General features: G+C 35.1%; 1 protein-coding gene across 1 annotated transcript; it reads left to right on the forward strand.

Annotated features, from left to right (window-relative positions):
- The first annotated feature begins 2,858 nt into the window (after positions 1-2,858).
- On the forward strand, positions 2,859-23,738 carry LOC106707931 (hemicentin-1). Its single transcript, XM_014499382.2, has 16 exons — positions 2,859-2,988; positions 3,292-3,500; positions 3,848-3,958; positions 10,884-11,087; positions 11,768-11,919; positions 12,512-12,653; positions 13,648-13,778; positions 14,595-14,754; positions 18,122-18,278; positions 18,989-19,128; positions 19,942-20,078; positions 20,412-20,577; positions 22,720-22,873; positions 23,039-23,196; positions 23,276-23,424; positions 23,497-23,738. Exons 1-16 carry the CDS (start codon positions 2,945-2,947, stop codon positions 23,641-23,643), a joined length of 2,361 nt encoding a protein of 786 aa, XP_014354868.2. The 5' UTR covers positions 2,859-2,944; the 3' UTR covers positions 23,644-23,738.
- Positions 23,739-24,184: the final 446 nt, after the last annotated feature.

The raw sequence follows: 24,184 nt of genomic DNA on the forward strand, positions 1-24,184 counted from the left end.
ATGAAAATAAAGTAATTTAGTTTACAGCTCGGAATAAATCAGTTGCAATAAGTGGTTGATTAACATAGGAACGACGCAAGTACAGGGGAAGGGTAATTTACTTTTATGATTATTACCTTCAGTAAGGTAAGGTATCGTTAGTCTTGTTACTGTATGGTATACGAGTACCGTTGCACAGGCAAAATGTCTTGATAAATGCATTTTTAAAACATGTGTTCTAAAAACACAAGTTACTTCAAGTAATCAATGCAGTAAATTAGCTTGACGGAGAGCTCTGCTACTGTAGAAAACTATATGCAATTTTCTAAAAGAATCCTTTTGAGTTTTATATAACTGAAAGGATCAAAGGAAACAAGGATCTGTGGAGCATTTAAAGATATGAAAGCCATGAACAGTTAAGCATAATTGCAACCGGTATTGCGATAAAAGTTATAATTAATACCGGCAATATACAAACAGGTCTTAAATTTATGAAAAATTATAACCCAAAAAAATAAACCTACAAAAACTGACAATGATTGTAAATATGCTTCATAACGATAACCTTTTATAAGAGACTGAAATTGAGATTCAGGTTAAATTGACGGAATTCCACGCCATCAGCCAATACAGGGACGTGAGTGCGTTGTCAATAGAGTACAGTGTGGTCTCATATAACTAGCAGTCACGTAATGTTATCCAATTTCCGATTTATGCTCGCTACAGTTTTTTATTCAAAGCTTTTTTATCAACATTTAATACTTTATTGCTTGTTGATCTACATTGATTCATACGACAGAATATATATTCGACAGTTTCATGTTTATTATTGTAATATTTATACATGATACCGAACGTGCAAAAAATTGTTTGACCGGATATGGATTTTGTATTTTTATTGTCACTAAAATTACAAAATAACTGGTACCCCTAGACAAATATTTTTTATTTCATATTTTATATTACAAGATGGCAAACGAGTAACTCCTTTTCCTATGCGTCCCCTCTTTTTAGCCGACTTCAAAAAGAAGGAGGTTATCAATTCGACTGTATTTTTTTTTTATCAAATCTTATTACAGATATTACAGACGTCAGCATCTACAACATCTGTTGGAAGTATGGGTCAGCTCAACCGGTGCAATACCACGACCACACAGAAAAGTGTGAAGTGGATGTGATTACGCGTTTCGTCGATGAGTGTGCATTCCGGAAGGATAATTTTAGTTATCTTTCCGGTCCCATTCTTAAGGCCTCATTATAAGGCCTCCGGCAAGCCTACTCATCAGACGTATGAACTCATGGTTAGTTCGAAATAACAGAAAGGTTAAAAAAATAAAATAAAACTTCGTAAAGGACATAGTAATAAGGCTTTGCCGGTAACAAATTGGCACAGCCTGATGTCAGCTACTGCCTACGAATTCACCAAAGCCAATGTTTGGATCAGCATTATTTCTTTAGTAGGACATTAAAGATCGTACACACGTCGATATTGGAGATTCGGTTTCCTGAGTTACTCAATGAAATTTTATGGTGATTACAGAAGATAACATACATTTTAGAAGATTAGTACGAACACCTCGATATTATCCTTACATCAGGTTTGCACGTTTCTCTTGATGTGGACTATTACATTAAAATACAATGCTTTTATTAGGGAGTTTGTTTTAATATAAGGGGGTTACATTCTCGAATAAGAGAATTTAGTATTTATGTAATTCTTGAGTTTGTTTTTGTGAATTAAATAATAATCTAGAAAACGAGCAATTTTCTCAGCTTTTCTCAGAATATAAGATGTCGTAAATAAAATGAGTAAAATGTGTTATATTTACAATGTTTTATTACAATTTTTTTTTATTTTTGCTGTATTTTTAGAAGTAATTTTGAATTATTGAGCTATAATTATTTAGTTTATGTTATATTTAATTTTAAGATATTCCTCCCAAGTATGGTTGGCGACAGGCAGGCGGCCGGCCATAAAAACTTAAGCCAAAACTTTAAGGTTTATGAAACCTTTTGTGCCGACCCCACGTGAGTGGGAAAAGGCCCTGAAGATGATGAAGTAAAATGAGTAGAAATCATCACCAATCCTTATGCATGTTCTCGTCTACTTTTACTCAAATTTATTGGAAGATAACAAGTTTTTTGATAAATAATACCTATCACATTTAAAACATTTACGACACAAAGGCAATGTCGTGACTGGCAAAACACATTTAAATCATAGATCGCTACAGTCAGACTTACAATAAAATGCTCTTTTCTTTAAACAATTTATAACCATTTATTACCAGGTCAATCCAACCCGGTAGCGGCACGACATTACCTGTTTTTTTTTTTTTTGTGGAACATAAGCAAGTAGAGTAACATGTTGAGAAACAACTGCTGCCTATTATCATCCGCAACAAACAAATGTGTAGATACGTTGCTCACCTTTATGGTTCTTGTTACGTTCAGAACCCGGCCACGTATCGTTTTAGGCATTTTTTCTTTTACAAAACGAGGCGGTCTGGACCACGTTTACAAAAGGTCTTCATAAATATTTTCTAAGGCGAATTATGTCAAGTGTTCTTGAAATTTGGCAAACACTCATTTGGAGTGGCCACAGCAAAACTCTACTCAATCCAATGATATCTCCAAGTTTATATTACGATATCAAATTGTTTTATTGTTCAGAGATGCTGTGAACCATTTATTGTGACTATGTTATTATTTTCTACTTCATTGCTTCTATGGGATAAATTTTACTATAGTATAAAGTTTTTTTTAATCTAAATATGTTCGAAAATATTTGAAAGTCGTAAAACATTTACTACCTTTAAATATTTTCAAGTTCTTCTACATCTGCTTCACATATTTGATTATAATATTGTTTGCAGTACCGACGTCGGACGTGCAGGGTGTGCTAGGCAAGAAGGCATCGCTGCCGTGCGACATTCAGCCGCTGCACGCAGACGACGCCGTCGTCATGGTGCTCTGGTTCAAGGAGTCCGACGGGGAACCACTTTACAGGTCAGTGGGACAAGTAGAGTTACTAAATAATGTTAATAAATAACCACATTAGCAAAATCGTAAACTGATTTAAACGTATTAACTGAAATACTAGTTCGTTGTTTGTTATTATTATTAGATGCCCTTAGGTAGACTTTCTCAAAGATTGCTACAACAATCTCTTGCCGCCCATAACAAATATGAACGAGACATTAATCTTGTTAGAAAACTAACTACCATGACTAATTGGTTGACAACCCTTTATCCTTTATCTCCAAAAGTGATAAATTCACTAAGGAATATTCTTCATATTTGTGTTCACAGTTACGACATCCGAGGTCGTTCGTACACGCAGCCAAAGCTGTGGTCGTCGCCCACTGTGTTCGGCAACCGCGCCTTCTTCCGCGGTGGCGCAACGCCCGCTGTCCTCATGATCGACAACGTAGCCGCCGTCGATGCCGGCGTCTACAGGTGTAGAGTTGACTTTAAGAATTCACCTACCAGAAATCTTAAGGTCAACTTTAGCGTTATAAGTAAGTATAATTGAATAAATAACGATTGGAATAAATATGTGAACTCTTTAGTTAAATAGAATAAGCTTACAAAAACTTAAAGATTTAACGATGCAATTGCATGTAAATCAATCTGTATTCGTAAATGTACAGGAATTTTAAATATTTCTAATTCCAATATTAAATTTATGAAATATAGACCACATATATGTGTCTATATTTCATAAATAACCTTTAATAACACGTCCAACTTGTTAGGTTTTTTTGCTATAGAAAAGCATTACAGTTGTGCTGCATGACGGAGAAAAAAAAATTCCAATATTTTCTCGCAATAAAAACTAACACGTACGTGTTAACTTTGGCCGCAGTCCCGCCGAGCCGGCCGACAATTTACGACGCGAAGCGCAGAGACAGGACCAAACTAGTAGAGCCTTACAACGAAGGATCTAATGTTTTACTCATTTGCGAGGTGGAAGGAGGTAAGTAAATTTTTAACGACCCACTAAAACTACCATTAGATGTAAACATATTACGCATCTAGTATACATTTCTTCAGAAAGTAAAAAAAAAAAACTAATCCGAGGATAAGCAACTGAAGATTGAAGGGAAAGTTAAATGTCTGATATACCCGTCATATTTATCAGATGACCATCTATTATATTCATATTACTTTAAATGCAGAAGCATTTTCTTTCTTGTCAAAAGTCTTGCAATCTTAAGCACATAAACGACAGTTACATTAGCTTACTATCGAATTAGAAAGTCAGACGACCTTAAACAACAACGTTATTTCTGAAATCAAACCATCATTACATGCTTAGATTAGATATTGAATTCACGTAATCTTTGCATTCAAATGTACTATTGAAAAGTGCGCGTATTTGTGACAATGATAAGTAAAAATAAATGTAAATATTTGATAATAAATGTTCAATATTTACTGTATACATGGATTTCAAATTCCTATTCTATCTTAATGTGTTTTAGGTTATATTTCATTTGATTTCAATAAATATATTTGAAGATATAAACTTTGGTGAGCGTCTATTGTTCGTAGTAAAAGTGTAAAAGTCCCCGCGTGTACAAACATCAATCTTTGTAACGATTGCCAGATTCCTCTATCAGATAGTTTGATGGATCATTTTTTATTTTCCGCGATTAGTGTTTGTACTACTGATTGACATCCCACTAAGTGTATATTGATGCGTTCACTTCTTAGTCTACTTATAATATCAAAAACAATTGCCACAGTTTGTTGTTTAAGAAAATCACATATTTATAAGTGCACTTGTCAAATATTTGCACCATACATTTTGTTTATTTGAACCCAAGGGAAATGCTACGACCAATTTGTCAGTGCATCCAAAAGTACAAAACCAAATAAACATCTAGTATATATTACTAACTGAATATGCGGAATTCCTATAGTGATCATTAATTCATATTTATGGGACATTGGAATAGCAACACCTTTCCCACCCACCAGCTTTGTTTTCTTATCATTTACGACTCGCCATTGTTTCAATCGACTTGTTCCACTCAGACACCTCGAATGAATAATAAATAAAAATAGTTGTAACGTGAATATAATAGGAAAGTAATGACACTGGAATTATGTTGCTATGATTTATTTATTTATTTATTCATTTATTTGCCATAAATAGGGTACAGTTATTAAGGTGTTACAGAATCTTTGAGTGCGGCCTATTTGTTAATATAATATTAACATGCAAAAATTTATAATAATATTAGGTACAGAAAAAATAGTGAATACATAATTATAGGATTTCATAATCATTTAAAGTAATCAATGTCGCTTAATTTATTATTAGTAAAGGTCAAAATTTATTTATTGAATAAAATTGTTTACTGGTCAAATATATAGAAACAAAAAAGAAAACATAGATATAAATTCCATATGAAAACAATTTCCAAAAATGTTCAGAGAAATGCATAAAATTTAGTCAAGGACTGTATTAGACATTGCTAGTATTTGTATTTAAGAATTCGTCAATTGAATAAAATAAATTTTCCATTAGCCAAGTTCTCAGGGTGGCGCTGAACTTATTTTCAGATACATTTTTTATGGAGTCTGGCAGCTTGTTATAAATTGTTCTACACATTGCATAGCAATTTTTTTGAAAACGAGCGCTTTTAGGCACTACCTCAAGTAGGAGTTTATCAGGGTATCTAAGAGTTCTGTCTCTAAAGTCTTTTGCCTGTTTAAATAAATTGATATTGAATTTCACAAATTTGCAAACCTCAAATATGTAAAGGCAAGGTAGTGACAGTATATGTAAAGTCTTAAAATGTGGGCGACATGACTCATGCGGCGCTATACCTATAATAGAGCGTATACATCTTTTCTGTGCAACAAATGCTTTATCTTTGTCAGTACTATTGCCCCATAAGAGTAAGCCATATCTTAGTACCGAATCAACATAGGCGAAGTATGCAGTGATAGCAGTTTTTTTATTTGCAACTTTTCTTAATTTATACAAGGCATAAGAAAATCTATTTACTTTATCGCATACTTTTTTAATTTGTTCTTTCCAAGAAAATTGAGAATCCACTATTAAGCCTAAGAAAGTAGTACTTGAAATATCGTTTATAATTTGGTCATCAAAATGAATAGAAATTTTTTCATTGGGTAAGTTATTGAAGTTTATAATGTGAGTCTTGTCTAAGTTTATTTTAAGATTGTTTTCGTTTAGCCATTTTGTTACCATTGTTAATGTTGTAGTTATATCTAATAGATGATTATTTCTTGTACTTTTTTTGTCAGTAGTGACTATTACAGATACATCATCAGCAAACATTATGGTTCTGAATTTCACTTTGTCTGGTAGATCATTAATGTATATTAGAAACAGTAGTGGGCCCAGGACACTACCCTGCGGAACGCCAGATGTATTTATTATATTCTCGGAATAGTAGGTTTGTGTCTCAAATTGTGAGTTAAGTTGGTTTATTTCTACACTTTGATTCCTATTTGAAAGATATGAGTTTACCCAGTTTAATGCTGGGCCTCGGATTCCGTAGGCCTCTAGTTTACTTAAAAGAAGTTTATGTGAGACGAAATCGAAAGCCTTGGACATATCAAGAAATATTACTGAAGTGTAAAGGTTCTCATTGACATTGTGTAGTATATCTTTGACTAGGTGAAATGATGCGTGCGTGGTCGATTTCTTTTTTTGGAAACCAAATTGGCATGATTTTAAGATATGATATTTTTTGAAAAATGACATGAATTTTTCATGGATGACCTTTTCAAATATTTTAGATATAATTGGAATTAAGGTAATGGGCCTGTAGTTACCTATATCTAATTTATTCCCTTTTTTATGGAGAGGCTTAATGATTGATTGTTTTAATTTTTCGGGAAATGTTCCGGTTTCTAAAGATAAGTTTATTAAGTAAGTCAATATAGGGCTTAAAATTTCTTTACACTCATTTATAACTTTAGTTGTTATTGAATCATAACCTTCTGTGTTTGTCTTTTTCAAATTTTTGATAATATTTTCTATATATTTTTCATTTACTGGTGTCAGGAAGATAGAATTATAGTTAGTATTTTGTATGTCAGGTGTATTTTTAGTTGTTTGGTTTATATTATTAGTTAAATTTATGAAGTACTTATTGATTATATTCGCTATGTCCAAGGGGTCTGTTATTTCTCTTTGATCAGATACTATTTTATTTATTAGGTTATTTCTGTTTATTCCCCCTGTTTCATTTTTTATCACTGTCCAAGTGGCTTTAGTAATATTTTTACTACCACTCACAAATTTTGCATTCATGTTTTTCTTTGCTAGGGCAATACATTTTTTAAGGCGTTTATTATAGTTTCTATATTTACATCGATTTGTGTTTGATTTATTTGTGTAGTATTTATAACGTAGTGTTCTATTTGTTAAGCAACTCTTTTTCAGGCCTTTTGTTATTCATTTAAACTTGTTGTGTACACCATTAGTAATTTTGATTCTAATAACTGGAAAGCATAGTTTGTAAAGCAAGCAAAAGTCATCATAGAATTTGTTAAATACTGTGTTAAGATCCGATTGTAAAAAATATTTTTTTGTTGTACAGAAGGTGGAAAGATATTTTTTGAATATACCTAAGTTTTTTTTACTGTAGTCTCTTTTAAAAATGTAATAAAAATCATTTGATTTAGATTTTTTTTCCTGGATGTTGAATTTAAGTACTTGTGCTGTGTCATGGTCTGAAAGCCAGAGTTGTAATACAGATCCAACAGCATCTGCAATGCTACTTATGATTAGATCTAAACAATTGTTTCCCCTTGTTGGTTGTCTTATATGTGCGTGGAGGTTATATTTCTTTATAATATCTTCAAGTTGTATTGTTACTTGATTAGATTCTAAAATATTAATATTCATGTCACCAGCAATAATAATTTTACATTTTTGATATTTTATTAAACATTTATGTATAAATAAGTCTAATTTATTTAAGAAAATGTCAATATTTAATTTTGATTTGGAGGGAATCCTGTATATGCAAGCAATTATTACTCTATAATCAGTCAGATTTATTGTGCAGCATTCAAAATGATGTAATGTAGCCAGATCATCTAAATAGGATAGTTTTGTATATTTTAAACCTTTTTTTACCAGGATACAAGTTCCCCCTCTTTTTATTGACCTAGAATAATTTGTGGCCAGTTCATAATTTTCAAGATTAATATTTTTTTCCTGACCAGATTTAACGAAGGTTTCCGTGAGGCAGAGGATGTCTGGGTCGATACTATCTTTTATCTCATCTAGGGTTATTTCTAGTATTTCTTTCTTAGATAATATGCCGTGTATATTTTGATGTAGGAGCGTGACTGGTTTACTCATATTAGGAACGAAAAAGATCTTTTTTTGGGAACGATAGTAGGCGAGGTAACAGTGGATGTCTGTTTATCCATTACGATTAGATCTGTTTGTGTGGCTTGTAATTGATTTGCTGTTAATACTTTTTTTAGTTGCTGCAGTATATTTATTAGTCCCATTCTGTTTAATTTTCCGGTCCTAGGCGCGAACATGTCTAGTGTCAGTGTTTCATTGGAGTCAAGTACATAAGCGTAATTATATGTTTTAGCGTCTAGATATAATAGCGTGTTGAAAAATTCTACTCGGCAATTAAAAATCTCTGTACCGCATGTATATGTTGGTAATAATATTAGGATATTTGTGTTTTTTATACTTTTAAGTACGTCGCGAGTGTAATAGACTAGATCTAGATAGTTTATAGATGTTTCAAAATCAGAGTCACCTATAACAACTACACAATAATCACTAAGAGTGAGCTTTTCAGTTCTCTTGGAAAAATCATGAAGAAGTTGTTTCAGTCCTACATTTGGTGTAACAAAATGACAATAATCATATTTGAGATCAAAGTCGAGTCTTTTTAAATTTTCAATCATAGAATTATGGTTATTTGTACTCAATATATGTAGTTTCGGTTTTTCAATCTTAGGCTTAGGTTTGGGTTTGGGAGGTTCTTCTTGACGCCGGAAAACCGTACGTTGACTTTTTGCAGGACCATTGCTACAAGACTTTTCTCTTCGTTCTTCAATCCGTCGTGTATGGCTAATTGGGGTTGTTTGTAGGCATTGACTTCTGTTTATTGGTGTCTCGTTATTGTTTCCGGGTTTTATTTTATTTAAATTTTTCCGTTTAGGTGTTTTACATATGGATGTAAGAGTCGATATTTTCTTGTTTAGTTTCTCAATTTCCTTTTTTAGGGTAAAGTTTTCAGATAGTAGTTTGTCAACTTCTTTCTCTGATTTGAGTAAATTTATCTGTAAATTTTTATTAACTTCTAGTAACTCAATGTAATTTTGCTCTGTATTTTTTAGGTCTGGACAACTCTTATTTAGATTTAGAATTTCTGTTTCAGATACAGTAGATTCCTCATATTCCGTACACAATGATTCAAATGAGTTATGGGTCGAAACATTAACTACAACTTTTTTACGTTTTGTAATGTTATTTTCTTCTGATCCTAGCGTAATTGGCAGGACCGGACGCGTTGATAATGGTGTGCTGTGGATATTTAATGGTGTAAGGTTGCACTGGCATAGGTAGCATTTCCATTTGACTTTCGTTTCAGTAGTCATAAGATAGAATCTTTTTTCAGAGACGCTTGTACATTTAAGATGAAAAGTTTTCGTACATTCACTGCATATCAGCAGTTGTCTGTTGGTGATTAAATCATTACACTTGCAACAGATTTTATCCATTTCCTTAGTTTATTATTACCTTTTTTTTTGTTTGAGATATACAACAAGTCGAGAAAAACGTAGCGGAAAGCGTTGTCAAATATCAGCAAGTAACGATTGTTAATCTATGTTAAATTTCCGAACGTACTTAATTTGTTAATCTGTGCTTGTCAATGTCATAGTTAAATAGAATCAGCTGTTCTATGAGTGGTCAAAAATTACACATTCATATACATTTTTCAAATTTGTTTGACCAATAGTTTCAAAAGTTTTTATGTGTGTGATATATTTTCAAAATATCGATTGAACATTGTTTTTGGTTACAAACTTTTAAAAAATATCTTTCTTCTACATAAACACATTTTCGAAACATTTTCAGATGGGTATTTTTTATCTCTAAATACTTATAATTGGTTTGTATTTAAAATTTTCAATCGAATATATTTGTTTCATTCACATAAGTTTAAATAGATTCTTCGAGACACTGAGCAAATAATGTTAACCACCATCAAATATTTTAATATTGCTTTACTTGGTATAATTTCATATTAAAGAAAATAATAAAAATTTCAAGTTCATAAAATAATAACAAAGTTTAAAATTATGTAAATTCTTGGCTAGCCACTTTATTAATTTTGACCGTAAAACAAACTGTACAAAATTTGGTTAAGTAATAAAATCGTTTGAAAGTCAATTTAATAATGTAGGATTCAGAGTTCAGTTATTTGAAAATTTAATGAGTAAATGGTAACAGTAATTTAGTTGATTAAGAATTTGCCTTAATAACCTACACGTAACAATATAATTAGTTATCTAAGGGACAAAACTCACATCTTACGTTGTAGTCAAACACCAAGAATGATTCTTTAGTCCTAATAACTGTAATTGTAATGTAATTTTATTTAAAGAAAATAATATGGACATCTGCGATTCCTCTGGTATTGCAGATGCCCATGGTCGTCGATGAACACCTTGGTGTTTCCGCTGCTCGTTTGCCCCGTTCTCTTATATAAAAAAAATATATATAAACGCTTCTAACCTAGAGCAGTATTAAGATGATAAGATCATTTGTCGCGATTCTGCCACACATCACACTTCTTCTAGATTCATAAATCTATTAATATGCCCGTCTGTTAAGAATCACCATTAGATATATTATATAAATCTTTATTTCCCAGGTGTACCAAGGCCGAGGGTGACCTGGTATTTGGAGAATGTTGTGATAGACGACTCTTACGAGCAGCGCCCCGACGGCATCACTATCAACACTCTCACATTCCCAAACGTTGGTAGACAGCATCTCAATGCGAGGCTCGTCTGTCAAGCTTCAAACACTAATCTAGCGCCGCCCGAAACCAAAGTACTGATCTTAGATATAAATTGTAAGTATTTAGAAGATAAACAATTTTTATAGCAATAGCTTCTCCAAATACTAAGTTTCAAAGAGTCTATTTTAACTTAGTAAGTAGCGCGCGTGGATTTAAATACATGTCAAATGAATTCACAAAGCCCTTTATAGTAGTTTGAATAACAGTTTCACTAATATTTTAAATGAGAATGTTTAGATGGATGGATGGATGTTTGTTTAAAAGTATCTCCAGAACGGTTCAACGGATCTTGAATAACACTCAGGCTCAGAACACTCAAATTAAGTTTTCTTTTTTAATGGCACGCGGAATGAGTCGCGGGCTTAATAGATTTTAAATAAGATTTTATTATTCTTTAGGAACGGAAGTAATTAGTGTGTTAACTTGCACTAATTTAGTATTCAAATATGCGACGTGTAACATTAACAGCATGCCAGGCACTGTAATAAACTTATTCACAACACTAATGTCATTGCAACTGACGGCTTACAAAGCAATATGATCGATTATGTGTTTAAAAGTACAACATATTGTTAATTTATAACGATACTAACTTTATTCCTTATAGTGCTTTTCGGAAAATAAATTAAAAATTTGTTAAAAGATCATCTATACAATTTTACTAACCTACTATACATATATCACTTTAAAATTAAGCCTCATCTTAATATATTTAAATTCATATTTTGTTGCAGTAAAACCGATTACGGTAACGATATTAACGAAAGAAAAGCAAGTGTCCGCCGACAAGAGGTACGAGGTGGAGTGTAAGACGACCGGTTCGCGGCCCGAGGCGACTGTCACGTGGTGGAAAAACAATAGACAACTCAAGCGGATGGCGAAAAACGTGAGTGAAGTCTTTGTCTATCCGCACGTCTCCATTGTCTTAATTAATAGATTCCTTTCCACTTTTTCCACGAACCATAATGACTGTGTCGTCCTGTCCTTCATTGTTTCTGTAATGTTTTTGCGAATATAAGGTCGTTACTGCGGCTTCTTTCGCGATGTCGTCTCCTTTTTGTTGCTTTCTTATCGCTTTGTTTCCTTTTTGCGAAACTTTGAATAGAGAGTCGCTTTTTGAAGTCTTTGTTTTGAGTGCGGCGCTTTTTTTGAACGCTTCTTTCTTTTTTAAGATTTATTTTACTTTTGTGAACAATTGTAACTTTTTATTAAAGTGCTGTATTTTTTAACTGCTGTTTGTTTGAGTTAAAAATTTTCAATGTGATTTTGTCATTTTTAAGGACATCGTTTCACAAAAAAATTGTCGATTGGAACATTTTGTCGATGTTATGTAACAGCTAGCTTATGTGCTGTATTAAAAATTGCGGAGGAAAAAGAATATTTTAGGCAATTAGCTGTTACATTGACCAGACAAAATCCGCAAATATCAACTGCACGGAATGTAATTTTGTGTATTTTTAAGTTAATTATCTTGTCAGTTTTCTGAGAACAACGAAACGCTAAGTGTGCTGAGCCTGGTGCCGGCTGTCGAGGACGACGGACGACAGCTGACCTGCCGCGCGGAGAATAAGCACATACCTGACTCCGCCATTGAGGACAAATGGAGACTTAACGTACACTGTAAGTATTCTTTAATAAAAATTAATAAAAGCTGATTTTAATAAACATTCCGAATTCAAATTGTTCCAAAAACATCGTAGATTTTGACAATTGTACAAACGCAAACACTTTTGACAGCTCCGGCCTAATACTTAATACATTTTACAACCAAGATCTAGATAAATAAAGTTTGTATCACAAAATAATTAAAAGAATTCATGGCCGCGAAATAAATTCGATACATCCCGGAAAAGATTTTAATAAATCTCTGGTGATGACACGTCGACCACAAAGATTGAGGACGAACTTGTCGTACTACTCGAGATAATCCTCAAACTCCGAGATATTAATAATTTGTTCCTTCTCAACTTTATATTGCTTCATAAATTTTAATTAAATGCTCTTGTTGGATTAGGGACGAAAATAAAATTTGCTCGATGTGGTTTTATCTACATCACCAGAATTATCCTAAGGCCCAGTGACAGGGAACATAAATTAGCGAAATGTCTACATAAACGTAGTATATATTTTTCTTTGTGCCACGGATATCCGAATGCTACAGCTACAACTAAGAATATTGAAAGCACTGTGAGGCTTCACTTCTTTTAATTAATAAGTAGATATTAATGGAACCATAAAATCATAGTTTTAATTAATGTACGTAGAAATATATTTGCGTAGAAATATATCAGTGCTTTGTTTAAACTTTGATTTCGTCTGTACTAATTAATGGCTATTATAGTTTGAAAACTTTAAGTTTTGTTCTAATCAAAATTTTAATTGTATTTAATTTTGCCAACCTATTTTAATTTATTTGAATTTGTCTAAATTACGCTGTTGATACTTTCCATTAATCGATTGTTAAGGATCAGGTAAGAGTGACCATGTCAGAAGGCTTGAAGGCTTTTTATGTAGCTAGTTTTATATAAAGTAACGTATTCCGTCAAGTCACATAAATGAACAATAGGTTGTCCCTGAGAGGATAAAGCATTTTAATCAAATCGTCTTGTTACAGATGTGCCTATCGTTGATCTCAAGATGGGATCCAATTTGAACCCTAACGAGATAAAGGAAGGGGACGACGTTTACTTCGAATGCACGGTGAAGGCGAATCCCAAGACACACCGATTGGTTTGGTTTCATGACGTAAGTTTGTGGCTTTTTTAATTTTTTTTTTTTTTTTACCACAGAGATACTGATTTTTCTCGTAAACTCATCTCAAATATTTTACGGTTTTGGGAAACCCCTGTTATTCTGCCTTCTCCTACTCGTCGTTTTTATTTTTCATTATCGTACACCCCCGCCGGTTCTGAAGTGGATGCCAGGACATTGACCTGGACATCACTGGGAGTCACTGCTAACCATTTATCAGTGTTCTTGGATATTATTTTGTAAATAACTTTACATTCATTATCTTCTGTAAAAAATTAAAATGTATGTTACAAATACGATTAAATTTGGTGCTTCAGTGAGAGATAAATTCTGTGCATATCTCTTTTAGTCGTAAACAACGCAATATACTGGAGAAGTCGTGCAATATCCAAGCATTCGCTATAACGAGTCTCGTATATCAGTTTCTCAGTGTACCAGCTGTTTATTTAATTTAGTACTAACTAAGGTGTCGGAGTTACTTACGGCATATATCACGAACTATCATCATAGTTAAATGAATGAGCCAAGACGGTTATAGTAATACGTCTGCTCTTTCTATTATTTTAACGATTAATCTGATAAAATATTTAATATTTTTGTGGTGACATAATCTGAAAAACAGTTGCTACGCTTTATTATATTATACTAAACGAACAATCACTTTTACACTTTTACAATTGTAAAAAGTATACACAAAATACAGATATCTCACTCCATAAATTATTAGGTTAGGTTAGTTAGGCAGTGTTAGTTTAAAATTAGCACCCGTTGACTAGTATTCAACATTTTATCAGTTTCCTTTGTTCTCAGAACTCCGAGATCTTCCACAACGAGGCGTTAGGCGTTATCCTGAGCGCGCAGAGCCTGGTGTTGCAGAGCGTTACGCGGCGCGCGGCCGGCGACTACGCCTGCATGGCTGCCAACAGCGAGGGCAAGGGCACCAGTAACCCCGTCACGCTGCAAATACGATGTAAACACCAGCATTCTTAATGTTTTGTTAGATTATATTTAAGAGTGTCGTTGGCTCAAGGGTAGAGCACTTGACTTGTAATCTACAGGTCCGGGGTCCAGATCCCGTCGTGTACCAATGTGTTTTTCGTTTTTCGATTTTCGATTTACATGTTTACATTTATCCGACGTTCTTTCGGTGAAAACATCGTGATACAACCTGCACATATCTGCAAAGAAATTCAAAGATATATATGAAGTCAACCAACCCGCACTACCACCGTGGTTGACTATAGCCTAGTCACCCCTGAATTAGGGTAGGATTGGAGCCCCTCTGTGGGGACGTAAAGTGAACTGATGATTTCGTATGTAGTATGAATAAGTTTCTTTGTTATCTGTAGAGTGTGTTAGCTGAATCGAATTGTACGCGATCCCGTAACCCCATCGTGCAAATTAAACATGCGCGCGGACAAACTTTATAAGCTTAATTTGGGTCAACATTCGAAAAACAGTTGACTTATCGATTATCGACTCATCGATGCAATCCTAGAAAAAAACGTCACCACGATAGTATTTCCGTAAAAGCACTTAACACAGCAAACTCTGAATCGCAGTGCAATTTGGAAGGTAATACCGGCAAATACTAGGCTGAGGCGGAACTAGCGGAGCACTCCCGCAAAGTGGCGTTAAGTGTGGGGCGAGAGCATTACCGGAGATTGCGCGGATACATTGCCGCGCCGCTAACTGAGAATTATATCGCCAGCTTACTCAGCCCGCAATGCATATAACGTAATAAAATTTTACAGCGGACAGTTGCGACGCTCCCAGATAAATAAAAGCATTTATTGTCGGAATTTAAAGCAGTTAAACTATACAATTTATAACTTAGAACATCTTGAAATTTATACAACAAAGGGTTCGTTTAATAAAATTATTAATTTGTTAAATTTATTCTGTTTTCACGGAATGTTGCGACAATTCGTTTTGTCGTCTATAATAAATATGTTTTTATTGCTCACAGTTTCTCGCGGTGTCTGGATTTTTTCGGAATTGTTTTTGAAAATAAATTCGTTTGATACTTTTTCTTAAAACATTCAAAGTTCCTCTGAGGTCAAGACTATCCTGAAAGATATGTTTACGATTTAATATATGTAGTTTCTATTAGGTCCTTACATATGAAATTGGCGTTTTTCGTACTGGCCACTTTAATCACGAATTTCTCCTCTTTGGTAAGGAATTACAAATTCAAATTTGTACAGCTATAGACTCATGTATTTGTGGTTCGATGACCGTCATTCATTTGTTTTTTTTCTTCTGTTTTTTTCTGTTTGCGTCACTCATTTTACAAAATGGAAAACTTAAAATATCGCATTATTTACGAGTACGAGTTCCGCCGTGGCACTAGTGCTGCGGAAACGACTCGAAGGGTGAATGATGTGTATGGCGGTCGTGTTGCAAAAGAAAACACAGTTCGTTTTTGGTTCCAACGTTTTCGTTCTGGAAATTTCGATCTGCAGAACAAGCCCCGTGGACGGCCTGAGACTCAAGTTGATAATGAAGAGTTGAAGGCTATTGTGGAAGCGGATCCATCGCAAACCACGTCCGAGTTAGCTGCAGGCTGCGATGTTAGTGATAAAACTGTTTTAATTCACTTGAAGCAAATTGGGAAGATTAAAAAGCTTGAAAGGTGGGTACCTCACGAATTGACTGAAGCAAACCGGCAAACGCGCGTCGACTGTTGCGTTACATTACTAAACCGGCACAATAATGAAGGTATTTTAAACCGAATCATTATCTGTGATGAAAAATGGGTTCTTTACGATAATCGGAAGCGCTCAGCGCAATGGTTGGATCCTGGCCAGCCAGCCAAATCCTGCCCCAAGCGAAAATTAACCCCAAAAAAGTTACTTGTAAGCGTTTGGTGGACTAGTGCCGGTATTGTTCATTACAGTTTTCTCAAATCTGGCCAGACTATTACGGCTGATGTCTATTGTCATCAATTGCAATCCATGATGGAAAAGCTAGCGGCTAAACAACCTAGGCTGGTCAATCGCTCCACGCCACTGCTGCTTCACGACAACGCTAGACCACACACTGCGCAACAGACGGCTACTAAATTAGAAGAGCTTCAATTGGAAAGTCTAAGACATCCTCCGTACTCCCCGGACCTTGCTCCAACAGATTACCATTTTTTTTCGAAATTTAGATAACTTCTTGCAAGCGAAAAAATTCAACTCCGATGGGGCAGTCCAAATCGCCTTCAAAGATTTTATTGATTCCCGTCCGACTGGTTTTTTTAGTAAAGGGATCAATGAACTACCTATGAGATGGCAAAAGTGCATAGAAAATAATGGTTAATACTTTGATTAATTAAATATATTATATTAAAAAATATTCGACTTTTTGTTCCTCCCATACAAAACGCCAATTTCATATGTAAGGACCTAATATTTATGCTTCGGCAATATTAAAAAAAAAACGTTGAAAATGTCATACAAAAAATAGTCAATTACTTTGTCAGCCAGGATTTGGCGATTATTTAGGGGTTGCGCATTGCGGACATTAAAGCCTTTTCAATAAAATGTAATACATTAAGAGTCACCATACATTAGGTATCATGAACTAAATATTACGGAGGTAAATATACAAGCAACGAAAATTTTATATTTCAAATGTGACAATAAATGTACATACTGCCACACAAACAATAAGAATTATCGTTTAAACCGCAAACATGTTTAGCCATGTTTATAATCTTATAAGTTGTTCACGTGACAGAAAATGCAATTTACCCGCTGAGCGGTTGAGGAACTAACAACGTCGGTTAACCAGATGTCTCTGGAGGCATTAATTTTCTAATTAAACTGCCAGCACACAGTAATTATCTTAAGGAAGTAACGCAGCCTCTTAAGCGCCGTGATTATTCTACAAAGTAAGTGATCCATCAATCTCTGCGTCTCCGATAATTTATTCCGTTGTTTTAAGGAATTTCTTCAACCGCTACAACCTTGGTGAAGTTTGTATCTAGTTTTATAACGAGCCCTTGTTAAACGTCGTATTGTTAGCATGGAATTGCTTTATTGGAGTTGGAGTTGTTGTTTTGAATAGTTTCTGGTTTAGTTATTGCGCTCATTGAATTCGTTTTATATTGTTCAATGACGTTTATTATTCATGGTTATCGAGTTGATATACTACGGTTGTTTGTTTCGAAACAATGAGTGTTGATTGTTTACAACTGTATTTAATTAAGTAACATTAATAACGGAGTTTGGGTAGAGTGGCACACAAATATCGCCTCTACAATTTCTGGTCTCCCGGTACTTTGTTTTTGAATTCATTTAAATATCTAAATTATTTTTATGTCGATTAATTAGTCCTGTTGTACCCAGACGCCCCAGTGTGTGCGGAGAGGAAAGACAACGAGTTATACGGCGCACTAAAGCATGAGACAGTCTCGCTGCACTGCGCGGTCGACGCTAACCCAGCACTGGTCTCCTTTCATTGGACATTCAACAACTCAGGGGAACAGACAGACCTACCGCCCAGGTAACATTGTACGGACTTATGTGATGTGTACTGTCCACTATTTCATTCCAAGTCCTATAACCTTAAATGTATCGTACGGTACGTTTTCGATTTTCACAAGGTACAAAACTCTCAAAAAATTTATATTCTTACCTTGCTCGAAAATGTTTTACGTGAAAGCAAAGTTGATAATTTAAAAAAGACCGTAATATTGACTTTTTAATTTATTTTCTCTTTTTTTTTAAATATTTAACTATGTTCACATTTTTATTTTACCATACTTTGTGTTTTGTTTGGCTACCATAAATATTCACATTTATTAATCGAGGGGGAAAACCTTTTTTAAGAAAACTTTCATCTATACGGAGGCTATCTTTTTTGCATTCTTGATTAACTTCCACAAAGTTGAATAAGAATGATCGAAGCTTCTACTAAAAGGAGTCTTCAATGTGAATTTTTTATTTTGCGATGCGAGATAGAGCACGTTTCCTCTTAGGATAATAAGTAATCGTAATTCAATTTGTTGATCAGTATTAACTTTTATACAATAACTTCTACGAGTATTAGCAAGTGAATAGTGAAGAAAATCTGAGATAAGTTTATTCAGTGAACATTCTAAATTATTTAGAATACAATCGTATGATTTTTGTAAGCAATTAAAATATTTTTCTGATCGAATATAAATTAAGCCGTAGCCAAATGTACACTTAGTAAAATTTCTTATAATTTAGATTGTACAACAGCCACGGCAACATGTCCACCCTCAACTACACGCCGACCAGCGACATGGAGTATGGCACGCTGGCCTGCTATGGCGAGAACTCCGTAGGCCAGCAGAAGGTGCCCTGTCTATTCCAGCTCGTCATAGCTGGTACGTTAGTTTAAAGAGTAATCTTGATTGTGGCATAACATATCGTATCTTTCATTAAACAGATCCAATTGTTAGTCTACCTGGCGTTTATTACAGGCACCTATTTCATTTTTACTTCAAGCTTAGAAATTAAATTTTATGGTTTAACTTTGTCGACAATTTTTTTAATTTTTTACTATATCTGAGAATTAAAATAACAACATTGTTAACAAAAAGTTTGTGAACACCGAGTGTGATATTTTGGGTACATATGTATATTATTTTAATATAATTTTTATAGTCCACTTTAAACGTAATTATTTTATAGCAAGTAATAGTCGTCTTCCGAGGGCACTTTGTTACCTCGTTGCGCCGGGGAAGTAATTAAATGTAATGCGCTCCTTGTTGCTAAAATTAAAATCTGCTTAACAATATAAAACAAACTCCAAATAAATTCACTATTAAACAAATTACCTGAATAGAAAATTGTTATAAAATTTCCATTTGTAGATCACTAACTGTCGCCCGCGACAATGTCCGTATTACATTAAAAAAAAAAGAGCTAATAAGTAGACTATGTATTGTTTCAGACTATGATCTACATCGGTGCCAAATTTCATTAAAATCCGATAAGCTGTTACGGAGATCCATCCAAACATTCGCATTTATAATATTAGGAAGAAGTAAGATTTAAATCTTTAAAAATAGGAAGACGTTCTCAATTCATTTATAATGACTTATGCACTTTTTTGAACAGCATGGATTTTTATGTAACATGAACAGTTTGACCAGCACTAAATTTCCAGTGCTAATACTATTTTGTATATAACTTAGGTCGGCCACTACAACTGCAGAACTGCTCTGTGGCGAACCAGAGTGTAGACGCGCTATATGTAGAGTGCGTGGAAAGCTTCGACGGTGGCTTGCCGCAGACCTTCCTTCTGGAGCTACTGGAATTACCTTCGCTTAAGGTCAGCTTTACCGAATTAGTAAGATCATGCTACCATTACATGGCAGAAGTCGAGTGTCAAAAATTAAATGCTTTTGTTTTATGTTCTGATAAATGAAGTGGACCTTCGAATTTATATCTGCTTGTCTATATAGAGATTTACTACAGATAACTGTCCTAAACAAAACTCTAAAGTTCAATTCGCACTTCAACTTTTTTTGTCTCTCTTTCATGGAGTATAACTTCTCTTCGTCCGACAAATACTTCTGTAGCAGCAGTTTAACAAAAACTGTTGGCTCTTTTACCTTCGTCTAAAAAATCAAATCAATATTCATTTAATTATGATTAAATTTAGGTGCGCTACAACGTTACGACGAGCCGCAGCCCGCCATCGTGGGAAGTGCGCGGACTGCCTGCAGGCGCGCGCTACCGGCTCGACCTGTACGCTGTAAACGCGAAGGGCCGCAGTGACGTCACCACCATAGAGACAGTCACGCTCCGGGGTCAGGCCAAGTACACTGGTCAGTACTGCAGCTTTGTATAATATAAATTTCCCTCAATGTATACATCTTTACACAATTTACGTTTAATGAAATACTTTTTAGCGTTGGTGGCTCAGGAGTTAAGCACTTGACTTGCAATCTGCATGTCCTGGGTTCGAATCCCGACAAATACTAATAACTTTTTCGATTTACAATGTACATTTATCCGACGTTCGTACAGTGAAGGAACCTATCGTGAACCTGCACATATCTGAGAAGAAATTCATAGATATGTGTGAAGTCAACCAACCCGCACTTGGCCAGCATGGTTGACTATGGCCTAGTCACTTCTAACTTGTGGTAGGCTCCGAGAACTACGGTGGGGACGTATAGTGAGCTGATGATGATGAAATAAGTTTAATGTTACCTAGTAGAGTTTCATATAAAAGTACTCAATAATTATAGACAATTTGTAAGTAACAATAAAATAAATCACCAACAAAAACTCCCACAGTGATATCTGATAACCGCCAACATAAGTTTAGTTCACGGTTAAAATATTTATATTGTGTGTGGAGCGGCAATATCACGATACCGACAACGTAACTTGCGGCCGCGGGTCACGCCAGTCGCAATAGACGACTTCATTCCGTGCCAATGTAACACCAAAAGATTAACATTGTGTATACAAAACATGTAATTTTATGAGACCGAGGAGAATCAGAACTAGTAACAACAGAAGCGACTTCAAAATCTACGATTGATACTCAGAATAAAGTAAAGCAGAGGTACTTCTGATGACTGACCGTGGGTTTTCACTGCAGAATAATTAATTACTGAAATATATTGTTATATCTCTTATTCTCGCTGCACTGAAATAACAATATGGATCTTACAGTAGTGGATACATACGTGATGAGAATCTACCGTTGCTTTTCTTTCGCATCTCTCCTCAGAATGGGTTATGGTCACTCGTTCTCTTACTTACTAGTGTGTCATCATCCTTATTTTGCAATAAAAGTATGTATACATTTACACGCTAAAACGCCAAGCTTATTTAACTTTTGCTAACTGCATGTGTTTACTAAAATAAAAACACTATAAAATCGTTTCATGAATTCCGAACTATAAATAGTGCAATTTAAAGTGTAGCTGCAGTGAACTAAGCCATTCGCTTTGCGTGTCGTTCAGAATTGGCAGGCGATCGTGTGCGGGGCTCTCTCTTAATACTTCCAACATTGCGGATATTTATTATTTAACACAGCATTAAGCCATTTTGCATATCGCACGGAAACACTCGCAGAAATAAATTCTTGTTGAAATAGTGACTTCTCTAGTTGAAATATGGTTTATAGTGTCTACTATGCTAAATGTCTTTTACTTTAATTTCTTTTTAAAGCTCTCCTTTAATTAATAAACATTTTGGTCATACTATCTTGTTGGAAAAGTAATGATTTCAGTTGTTCAGTTTGAACTCTTATAAGATTATTAACTGAGGACTGATGGATTTTGTTAGTATCAAGAATTGCTCTGATTTGCAATTAAAATCCATACATACTCGTATATACTTTGATTACAGAAATATGGAAACGAAATTTTTAAAATGAAAAGCTATTTAGGTAAAATAAAGCAACCCTCGTTGTGTAGAATAGAGTGTAATTAAAATTTATGTTTGAAAATAACATACGCTCGACATAATTGTTCTCGATTAGCGGCCGCGCGACCTAATGTTACAAAATTTCCATATTAATGGAATGTGCCCGTGCTGTATAGGAGACGTAAATCAACTCAGCTTTCCCTTTGGCAAACAGGAACACAATATCTCTTTACGAATCATGTAGACGAGACGAGGGATATTATTATTAAAAATGATACACCCTAAATAAGTATCAGCAGATGCGGGAATGTTCCATCTCGGCCACTGAAATCACTACCAAGATGACAGTGAAGTTGTCAGTACTTGAATCGACGAGTGAGGTCTCTTAAATCAGACTTTTCCCCTTTGCTTCAAAGCTGAAATTAATTCGAGGAAGGGGGGGATGGATGATTCCTGGAAAAATATTTCTATGTTTTTGCTAAATAGCACTATTAGGGGAACTTAATTGGCCTTGGAATTAGTTTTCAGGATCTCTCTTGAAATGTTGGATAAAATTAAACTTTTAATTCATGTTGCCGGCGCAGGCGAGAGCAATGCGCTGGGCATGTCGCCTGTTCTCGCGTCGGTGGCGGCGATGTCGGCGCTGCTGGCCAGTGCGGTGTGCGGCGCGCTGGCGGTGCTATACCGCAGACACGTCGCGCGCCACAGGCACTTGCCCGCCAAGCACGCGCCCTTGAGGTCAGACATCATGCATTTATACTAGAGATTTAGCTAGCCTTGGAGTTGCCGAAATTCAAGCCCTCACTACTAAATGTTACATTCTACTTCAATTTACACCGAACTTACCTAACACTGTCCATTGCTGGTGAAGAAGGCTACTAAAATAAGTTTCTCTTCCTCCAGCGAAGCAATGTACGGCGAGCGCGCGGGGCAGTGCCCGACGCCGGTGAAGTCGGAGCCGGCGCTGGCCAGCCCGGGAGAGGCGCGCGGCCCGTTGCTGCGTTCGCCAGACTCCAGGGAGGCGGACGACGCCGACCCTGACATCATACCTAGTCTTTATGGTTAGTAGGTACATATTTATTCAATCCTGTATCGCTTTTGTACTACAATAGGTATTGAAAAATGATGTTACTTATTTAGAACGGAGGCCGGTTTCGAACGGCTACATGAGTCTGCAGCGGCCGCCGACGGCCAGCAAACCCAGTAATCCGGGCGAGGAGTCCGAGCCTGACGCTGCCGGCTTTTACGCCGACCTCAGGAAAAAAGATTATAAGATACCTTTAACTAGTGTGAGTATCTCTGACGACAAGAAACTTGTGATGGAACGTGAGCGCAGACTATAATCAGCTTTTTCCTTCCAGTCGTACCATAGTTTAGGGCGCGCGCATAAAGGCGGCGTGGCGTGCGGGGCGGGCGCGGGCGCGACGGTGACGTCATCGCTTACGGCGCACCGGTTACGTCCCGAGGTCGTGACGACGTCGCACCGCGTTCAGGAGAGTTGTATATAAGACCACATATTGGAGGCACTGCAAGACATTTTGATATCACTTTATAATTGTCAAACGTTTTACAAATGTACTCTCTTAATTGGAAATGCGAACCCTTCCCGACCCCGCAGCCCTTTCGAAGGTCGTCTAACTCGACTACAAGTCTCAGTATCTTATAAAATAAAAAAAAAATAAGTTAGTTTTGTGTTATAAATCATATTGCTGTATTTTCTTTACAATGTTCTCATTCATACAGCTTTTATTATTATAGAATTTTTAAGTTCTTTGGAGTTTCTTATTTCTTTACATTTCTCTTGTATATTCTTACATATTTTATGTCTTGTCTTAACAACTTTGTCATGACTTGTGTCACGTTCAATGTATGCTATTAAAATATAAGAAATTGTTGTTCATTTACTAACTTTTATATCCAACATAAAATCAGTATTGTCCTTGAGCATACAAAAAGAATTTGTCTGAGGATAATTGAACAAGTTTTAGTCATCAAATCACAGTCTTTCTGCCACAGTGACTGTGGTTATTCTATCAAAAATTACATATC

This window comes from Papilio machaon, chromosome 17, assembly GCF_912999745.1.
Source record: "Papilio machaon chromosome 17, ilPapMach1.1, whole genome shotgun sequence".
Lineage (NCBI taxonomy): Eukaryota > Metazoa > Arthropoda > Insecta > Lepidoptera > Papilionidae > Papilio > Papilio machaon.